The 10000-nt window shown below is 49.9% G+C and overlaps 1 protein-coding gene across 1 annotated transcript in view; it reads right to left on the bottom strand.

Moving 5' to 3' along the window:
* Positions 1-10000, bottom strand: part of LOC307237438 (voltage-dependent T-type calcium channel subunit alpha-1I-like) — a gene marked incomplete at both ends in the record, with an annotated part of 155785 nt that overhangs the window by 67436 nt on the left and 78349 nt on the right. The window contains one exon of the mRNA XM_080010150.1: positions 343-494. Within this exon, the coding sequence (XP_079866276.1) occupies positions 343-494 (152 nt within the window). The remainder of the gene's footprint in view (positions 1-342; positions 495-10000) is intronic.

Raw genomic sequence — 10000 nt, forward strand, 5'->3', positions numbered from 1 at the left:
TTCACCATCCTGGCCTGTCCTTCCACCGGGTGGGCAGCGTTCGTCGAGATGCCAGTTTCTATGGCGATGCATTACGTCCGGAAGGCCATCGTTGTTTTCACTCGCATAGTAAATAGTAAAGTACGCTGCACGATACGACGCACGTGTGGTACGTGGCACGCAGCACGCCCTTCTGAGGCAGGGTGTGGATTTCTCTGTGGAGGTGACGCTGCATTGGCCTTTCACTAAGAACTTCCTCGTTCCATCCCACATCGTCACGTGACTCACACATTCAACCACGTGAGCTCTGGACGTATAGAGCGGGGTGTGTCTGAGGTGCTCTGTTAAAGGAACGACAAGAACCTGATGATGACGATGATGCCGTCGAAGATGTTGTAGGGGTTCCTCAGGTAGGCGAAGAAGCCGAACGCCGTCAGCTTGAGGATCATCTCCAGAGTGAACATGCTGGTGAAGACGATGTTACAGATCTCCAGCACGTTGGTCAGCTCCTCGGGCTGAGAGAGAGAGAGAGAGAGGGAGGGAGGGAGGGAGGGAGAGAGGGAGAAAGAGGGACAGAGAGAGAGGCATCAGCGGTCAAACAAATGACACACAAGGACAGAAAATAGGAAAAAGATAAATATACATATATATATATATATATATATATATATACAGACATAATAAAAAAAATGTGCAAGCAAGATAAGAGAGTGGGTGGAGAGAGAGAGGGGGAGGGAGGGAGGTGGAGAGGAGGGAAACATGGCGGAGACAGATAAAGCAGATGGGATTTTAAAAGGGACACAAACAGAGAGAGACATTTTTCAAAAGGACGGGAGGCGGTGACAAAGAGCGGAGGTGAAGGAGTGGCAGAGTGTGGCAGAGCAAGGAAGAAAGAGCCAAAGAAAGGAGGGAGGGAAGGAAAATTGTTGCTGTTATTAAAATAAAATAAAATCAAGATGCGGATCTGGGCCTGAGTGGAAACACACGGGGGAGCATCTTTAAACTTTAAACTTTAAACTTTAAACTTTAAACTTTTAGCTTTTAGCTTTCAGCTCGGCCGTGCATGAGGAAAGTAAATGTATGAAGTATAAAAAAGAGACTGTTGAAAGTGTGTGTATATGTGTACGTCTGTGTGTGCGTGTGTGTGTACGTCTGTGTATGTGTGTGTTTGTGTGTGTGTGTACGTCTGTGTATGTGTGTGTTTGTGTGTGTGTGTGTGTGTGAATATCAATGTCAGTAATAACCTGCAGGTTCCACAATAAAAGGACAGAACCTTGATTCTCTCCTCCTTTAACCTGCCTTTCCCTCCTCGCCCTCTTTCTGTGGTTTTCTTGCGTTCCCTCATTATCAGACCGAGCCATCTTCCTCTGATCAATACCTTTCCATCAATCAGCAGAGAGGGAACGAGAAGAGGGGGAAACACACACAGAACGGAGGAGAAGAAAGGAGATGGGTGAGAAAGAGACGAAACGCAAAGGAAAAGAGGCGGGGATAGATAAAAAGAGGATAAATGGAAAGAGAGAAGGAGATGGAGAAGAAAGAAAATGTGGAAATTTGAAGAGAGGGAGGAGGAGAGAGGAAAGGAAATGAGAGGATGAGAAAGGAGGAAAGGAGATGAGAGGCAAGGTAAGGAGAGGCGAGAGGAAGATGGAATATGGGGGATGGAAGAGGAGAAGGAACGATGGTAAAGTGGGGGAAGACAGGAGGGATGAGGAGCTATGAACTCATGGAGAACAAGTGGCACCAACGATGGAGCGAACGGAGAAAGGGAAAAGGGAACGACCGGCCGGATCAAAATATGCCGAGAGGAGGAGAAGAAGGAGAGGGCGAGGAAATGAAAGTCTGGAGGAGCTTTGGGGAACACACACACACCCGGGAACAGCCTTTCACCCAGGCCCGGATCGGGTCCTCACACACTCCTTTTCCACCAACGTGAACCTGGTTCTGGTTCACAGTTGGTTCAACTTACAAACCTTCTACGAAGCAGTTTGCTTTTCCATGGGAGAAAGGTGTCTGAGAGCCACGTCATTATGTCACTGTAGGTACGTTGTGATGCACGTTCATGCACACACCATATGTCTTTTATTATGATTATAGCTATATTATTATTATTATTATTATTATTATTATTATTATTATTATTATTATTAACAATAATAATAATAATAATAATAATAACAACAACAACAACCATGAGACACCAACAGCCTACAGCCTACAGCAGGGATGAGGCCCTCGGTGCTGATGGGTCTTCCTCAAACAACAACTAGAACTGGAACTCTCCCTCCTCCCGACCCCAAAAAGGACGCGGCCCCATCCCTGCAAAAGGCGATCGATTAAAGAAAGAATCCCACGTTTCAGTGACGTCTGGTCTGACACGGTGGAGAGAGTCCCTCGGTCCACGCCCAACACCCTGCATTCAAACGCTGAGCACAGTCGGGAACCTAGGAACCTGTAACACGTACCTAACTGTCTTATAATAATAATAATAATAATAATAATAATAATTATTATTATTATTATTATTATTATGATGATGATGATGATGATGATGATGATTATTATTGTTGTTGTTGTTGTTGTTATTATTATTATTATTTATTATTTTTATTATTATGATTATTATTATTGTTGTTGTTGTTGTTGTTGTTATTATTATTATTATTATTATTATTATTATTATTATTATTATTGTAATTGTGGTGAATTAGGCACCGACTTGAAACCAGCCCTCAAAATGTTTTGGTGGAAAAAGGAGTAACGCAGATCCAGGCCCAGACCCGGTCTCCATGTTGTAGTCATTTAATGTAAACACCTCGGTGCGAACCTTGCAAGACTCATTGGTATCGACAAAACCATCAGTGGAGCTGACAGCAGTTTAACTCAGACAAAACACCCTCTCTACCTCCCTCTCTCTCTCCAACTCTCTCTCTGTCTCTCTCTCTCTCTCGCTCTCTCTCCCTCTCTACCTCTCTCTGTCTCTCTCTCTCTGTCTCTCTCTCTCTCTCGCTCTATCTCCCTCTCTACCTCCCTCTCTCTCTCCAACTCTCTCTCTGTCTCTCTCTCTCTCTCTCTCTCTCTCTCTCTCTGAGTGATTGGAGGTGTGAGCGAGCGGAGCGTGTGAGCGTTTGGTAGAGTGAGTGGTTTTCTCTCTAACTTTTTCTATCAATTGCATGTTTATAATTATTTGTTGGTGACGGGTTTAGTTTTTTGTTGGTTGTAGGGTGTGCGCACAGCGGGTGGGGGGTGGTGGTGGTAGTGGTGGTGGTGGTGGTGCGGGTCCGCGGCCATGTCGGACCTCACCAGGCTAACGAGGAAGAACGGCATTAAGTTGCCCGTGTCTTCCTCGGTCTCGGTGGAGGACTGCAGCCTGGCGGTGGGGAAGGCTGTCGGCTACAGCAGCGTTGTGTCCGCAGCGCGGATGAACAGCGCGGTGGTCATTTTCCTGGATGGCGTAGACAAGGTGAACGCGGTGGTGGCGAGCGGCGTTACGGTGAACAAAATGTTTGTTCCCGTCCTGCCTCTCTCCACACCGGCGAGGAGGGTGAATTTGGCGAATGTTCCGCCGTTTATTAAAGATGAGACCCTCACTAAGGAACTGGCGAGGCACGGGAAGGTGGTGTCGCCAGTTAAAAAAGTCCCGTCGGGGTGCAAGTCGCCGCTGCTCAAGCATGTGGTGTCGCACAGGAGACACGTCCTGATGGTGTTGAACAACAGGGATGCGGAGCTAAACGTAGCTTTTAAAATCAGGGCGGATGAGTTTGACTACGTGGTGTTTGTCAACACTGACACCACCAAGTGCTTTGGGTGCGGTGGGGAGGGACACCAGGTCAGGGCATGTCCAGGTAAGAAGGCAGGCGGCGAGACAGGTGAGGGGCAGAAGGGTGGACAGGACAAGGAGGGAGCACAGGAGGGGGCAGGTGAGGGTCAGAAAGGGGAAAAGCAGGCGAAGGTGGGGGCACAGGAGGGAGCAGGGGGGGGTCAGGAGGGGGGAAAACAGGCGAAGAAGGGGGCACAGGAGGAGGCGGGGGAGGGCCAGAAGGAAGGAGGGGAAAAGCAGGTGAAGGTGGGGGCACAGGGAGAGGCAGGTGAGGGCCAAATGGAGGCAGGGGAAAGACAGGTGGAGGTGGGGGCACAGGGGGAGACAGGTGGAGGGCGGAAAGGAAAGGAGAAGAAACAGGTGAAGGTGGGGGCACAGGAGGGGGCAGGCGAGGGGCAGGGGAAAAAAAAGGAGGGGGGGGAGGGGAATGTGGAGCCGCAGGAGGGAACGGGTGGAGGTAGACAGCGCAGCCAGGTGAGCGTGGAGACACGGGGGGAGGCAGGCGAGGGTCTGGAAAGAAGGCAGGTAAGGGCGGGAGGACAGGAGGGGAAGGAGGAGGGTCCGGAAGACAGGCAGGTGGGTGCGGGGGGACAGGAGGGGACTGGTGAGGGAAAGGAAGCTACGGAACAAAGTCAAAGGAGTGCAGGTGACGTAGCTAGGGAGGAGGAGGCACTGGAAGGAAGTGACTTTGAGATGGGGGACGAGGACGATCGGTTGAGAGTCCCTCGGCTCAAAAGAAAGTCCAACAAAATGGCAGGAGACTCTCAGGCGAAGAGAGGGACAGCAAGCCAGGGGAAGGCAAGTCAGGAGGTGGAGCAGGGAGGCTCGGAGTCAGAGTCCTGGATGGAGGAGGACTCTGCTGCAGACAGTGAGGGGCAGGTCTTTCTCGGTGTAAAGAAGAAAAAGGGCAAAAAAAGCTACAGTGTGGGCAAAATAAAAGCGTTTCTGCACAGGACGAAGAATGTGAAAGGGATTAAGGTGGAGGATTTTTTCTCAGACAAGGAGTTGCTGGCGAACGCGGCCCAGCAACAGATGAGGAGTAAGGGGAGAGGAGGGTTCACGGACCAGGAGGTGTACAGGTTAAAGAAAATAGTGCAGAAGATCAGGAAGGAGCTGAACAACGGAGAGGATGGGGAGGAGGTGGAGGTGGGCGCTGCTGTTCGGGCTGTTTCCCTTTTCCGTTGCAATGAGTGACTTTAACATCAGCACGCTGAACGCGAATGGGGCCAGAGACGCAGCTAAGAGGTCTCTGCTGTATGAGCTGATGGAGCAGAAGAGGCTGGATGTGCTGTTGGTGCAGGAGACCCACAGTGACTCTGGCAATGAGGCTGACTGGAAGAGGGAGTGGGGGGGGGAGGTGGTGCTAAGCCACAAGAGCACCACCAGCGGTGGGGTGGCTCTTCTCTTTTCTAAGAGCTTTGCCCCAGCATCCTTTGAGGTGGAGGAGGTGGTGGAGGGCAGACTGATGGTGGTGAGGGCAGCATTTGAGCATCATAAGTTTGTCTTTATAAATGTGTACGCTCCCACCACAGGACCACACAGAGTCACTTTTTTGCAAGTTTTAAATGGGGTTTTAAGCAAAGCTCGTACTGGGGAGTTTTTGTTTCTAGGAGGTGACTTTAACTGCACCGAGAACGACCTGTTAGACAGGAACCACTGTGAGCCGCACAGAGCATCGCAGAACGCGATGAGGCTGCTCTCAAGCGAGAACGAGCTAACGGACGTGTGGAGGAGAACCAACGGGGATGAAAGACAGTACACCTGGGTGCACTGCAGAGGCACCTTTCTATCGTTGGCCAGACTAGACCGGTTTTACTGTTTTAAGCACCATTTTAACATTTTTAAGGAATGTAGAATGGTGCCTGTTGGTTTTACCGATCACTCCCTGGTTGTTTGCCGTGTTTTTATCGCCAATGTAAAGCCCAAAAGCGCATATTGGCATTTTAACACCACCCTACTATGTGACTCCAACTTTAAAGATGCTTTTAGGTTTTTTTGGGAAGGTTTTAGAGACAGAAAGCAGGATTTTATTTCCTTAAGACTGTGGTGGGACTATGGGAAGAGGGAGATAGAGCAGCTCTGTCGGCAGTATACTCTCAATGTCACACGGGACATCACCAGATCTATGAGGGATCTGGAGACTGACATTGTGGAGTTACAGGGTGTAGTGGAACCCACTGGGAATCGAGATCACATTAAGGACCTCAAGTCTAAAAGAGCTGCTCTTGCAGACCTACTAGGCACCAAGGCGCAGGGGGCGCTGGTCCGCTCTCGCTTCCAGAGCGCAGCACTGATGGACGCACCATCTAGTTTCTTTTTTAGCCTGGAGAAGAGCAACGGGCAGAGCAGGTTTATCCACGCCCTGAGATCAGACACGGGACAGGAGCTCAGGAGGCCGGAGGAGATCCGGACGAGAGCCGTGGACTTTTATACAGAGCTGTACAGAAGTGAGTACGAGGAGCAAAAAGAACTGTTTTACTCCTTTTGTGGGAATTTGCCCAGGGTCCCGGAAGATGTCAGTGCGGTGCTGGGGGAACCTCTGACCCTGCAGGATCTTTCCACGGCCCTGCAGAGCATGAAGGGGGGTAAGGCCCCTGGCATCGACGGGATTCCTGCGGAGTTTTACAAAGAGTTCTGGGAGGAGTTACGGGAGGACCTTTTAATGGTTTTTAATGAAGTTTTTAAAGATAAGTTATTGCCAGTCAGCTGCAGGAGGGCAGTCATCACTCTCCTACCCAAGAAAGGAGACCTGCAGGAGATCAAGAACTGGCGTCCTGTGTCCCTTCTGTGCACGGACTATAAAATCCTGTCGAGGGCACTGGCCAACAGGCTGAGGGAGGTGATGGACCTGGTAGTCCATCAGGACCAAACTTACTGTGTGCCTGGTAGGTCCATTCTGGACAATGTGTCCCTAATTCGGGATATTTTGCACGTCTCTAGTTCTCTGGGCATTGAAACTGGGCTCATTTCGCTAGACCAGGAAAAGGCGTTTGACCGGGTTGAGCACCCTTACCTCTGGAAAACTCTGGAGGCTTTTGGCCTCAGCCCTGGTCTGATAGCCATGATCCAGGTTTTGTACCAGGACATCGAGAGTATACTGAAGATTAATGGAGGGCTGAGCGGCCCTTTTAAAGTGCGTAGAGGGGTGAGACAGGGCTGCCCCCTCTCAGGGATGTTGTACTCTCTGGCCATAGAACCATTGCTGTGTCAATTAAGGACGAACATCGAGGGTGTGTTTCTAAACGGTCTCGAGAGAAGCCACATTTTATCAGCTTATGCGGACGACGTCATTGTCTTAATAAAGAAACAGGACGAAATCAGCAAACTGGAGGGGATCGTCAGGGACTTTGGGCTGCTATCAGCAGCGAAAGTCAACTGGGGCAAAAGCGAAGCGCTGGCTGTGGGCGGATGGAGGGGGGGACTCTTAAAACTGCCAGGAGGCTTACGGTGGCGAAGGGATGGGTTAAAGTATCTGGGAGTGTTTTTAGGGAGCGAAAGTGTGGTGGGGAAGAATTGGGAAGGACTGCTAGGAAAGATACAGGGCAAGCTAAGAAAATGGAGGTGGGCACTGCCACAGCTGTCCTATAGGGGCAGGACGCTCATTATTAACAACCTGGTGGCCTCACAGCTGTGGCACAGAGTGGCCTGTGTCCAACCACCAGACCTGCTAGTTAGGAAGATACAGGCCGAGCTGATAGACTTCTTTTGGGGGCGGAATTTCCACTGGGTCAGGAAGGAAAGGGTCTTTCTGCCTAAAGAGGAAGGGGGGCACGGTGTGGTGGACATCAAAAGCAGAGTGGCAACTTTTAGGTTACAGTTTGTGCAGAAGTTGTTAACGGGGTACTTTAACGTTTGGAAGGACGTGGCGGGCTTGGTCTTAAAGAGGACTGGGAGGATGGGACTTGACCGCTCGTTGTTTTTAATGGACACGAGTCTTCTAAACAAGTCGGGCTTACCCCGTTTTTACCAGGAGCTTTTTAAAGCATGGGGGTTATTTAAGAACAGGAAAAGGGAGGCCGCAGATTCCCTCCACTGGCTCCTGGAGGAGCCGGTGATCGGAGGAGCCAGGCTGGATGTGCAGGACGGGGCCACTCCAGGACTGAGGAGCATCCTGAGGGAGGCGGGGGTCCTGACCCTGAGGCAGGTGGTGGCGGCGGCGGGGAGCGACCTGCAGGACGGCGAGGCCATGGCGGAGCGGCTGGGGGTGAGGTCCACCAGGATCGTACACCTGGTGCTCAAGAGGTGGAGGGAGACGCTCACGGAGGAGGAGCTGGCCCTGCTGAAGGAGTACGGCGAAGGCGCGGAGGAGCCAAACTCGGAGGATCCCTTCCCGGAGATGACCCTGACCCCCAACCTGGAGGGGTCCTCCGGGAAGCTGCTGCACAGGGCACGTTATGCAGAACTGGACCTGCACACAGCCAGCGGGAAGGCTTTTTACAAAGAGTGTGTGGTTGTTTTAAATAGGAAGGGACTGGAGGGGCGGCAGGACACTGTCTGGAGGGGACGGCTCCAGATGGGGGGACAGGAGGAGCCGTGTTGGAGGAGTTTTTACAAAGCTCCCTCCAAGAAAAGGACGGGGGACCTCCAATGGAGGGTCCTACATGGAGCCATAGCGGTCAACAGCTTTGTTTCTGTTTTTAATCCCACGGTCGCAAATGAATGTCCATTCTGCAAACTGCCAGAGTCCGTGTTTCACTGTTTTGCAGAGTGCGACAGACTTTTAGAGCTTTTTAGTCTTTTAAAGGAAAGTTTTAAGCTCTTTAAGGAAGAGTGGTCCAGAAACTGTTTTATTTTTGGGGCTAGATACTACAGGGCCAACGCAGAGAAATGGCGACTGCTTAATTTTCTAGTAGGGGAAGCGAAGATGGCCATCTACCTCACGAGGAGGAACAAACTGAGGGGAAAGGAGAGTGTTTTAGGAAGAGTGTTTGTAGCGCTGGTCAGGGCCAGAGTCTTGATTGATTTTAACTTTCACAGACTGATGAAGAGTCTGGACGTCTTCATCAAGCTGTGGTGTTTTAACGACGCCATCTGTTCCCTGGTGGAGGACGACCTGTGCTTCCAGTCTGTTTTTAACGTGTAGGACTCTGTTAGTGAACCAAGTGTGTTTGTTGTATTGTCTGTAACTGTGAACTAGAGAAAATGTTAAAATAAAGATGCTTTAAAAATCAAAAAAAATCTCTCTCTGTCTCTCTCTCTGTCTCTCTCTCTCTCTCTCTCTCTCTCTCTCTCTCTGTCTCTCTCTCTGTCTCTCTCTCTGTCTCTCTCTCTCTGTCTCTCTCTCTGTCTCTCTCTCTGTCTCTCTCTCTGTCTCTCTCTCTCTGTCTCTCTCTCTCTCTCTCTCTCTCTGTCTCTCTCTCTGTCTCTCTCTCTCGCTCGCTCTCTTCCATCTCTATTCATCCATCTGTCCTTGTCCTGGTGTTTTTTCACTTCATACCCTCCACTGATTCCTCAACTCTTAACTCTTTAGAAACGGACCACTCTGCTGTCAGGCTTCAGCAACAAAATTCTGAATTCCAATAGAATTTGAATATTAAAAAAATACATTTTTTATATTTGAATGCTGAAAGTACAATTGCATTGTGGTTTTTTTGTTATAAATATATAACTGATTATAGCCGTTTTGGTTAACGTGAGCGAATCAATCCACATGTGACGCGCAATAAAGTTCAACATAAGTTGATCCAGTTTGTTGCACATTAGAGTGAAATATTCCCTAAACCGTGCAAAGTCCACGTCCACGCAGACGACGCAGCGAGCGTCTCCCTCTCCTCCGGCGTTTCACCGTGTACAAGGGAGAGCGTCTTTGAACCCAATGTCCAGTAATTCCACAGATGTGGTGATGGAAGTGGGAAATAAACCAAACCATCACCAACAGAATGTCCTGGAGTGCAGAGGTTCCCAACCAGCGGCTCGGTGAACCGTGAGAACAGGGGCGACCTGCAGCGGAGCCGTAGCAGGAAACTGAGTAAATTAATCTTGAGTCTTTATTTGCTTTGTTTGGAGAAAAGATACAGTAGCTCTGATCAGAGCTGTGGAACCGTGCGTAACACGCCCCCCCGCCCCGCCCCTCCCCTGTTCAAAATTTGTGCATAATACATTTGAATATATTTGAATAATTAAAAATAATAAAGCATACAAATTTGAATAGGATGCTTACATGCAGTGCAAAGGGGCAAAGAGTTAAGACTAAAAAATTTT

This window comes from Zeus faber (assembly GCF_960531495.2).
Source record: "Zeus faber genome assembly, chromosome: 11".
In the NCBI taxonomy this organism is placed as follows: Eukaryota; Metazoa; Chordata; class Actinopteri; order Zeiformes; family Zeidae; genus Zeus; species Zeus faber.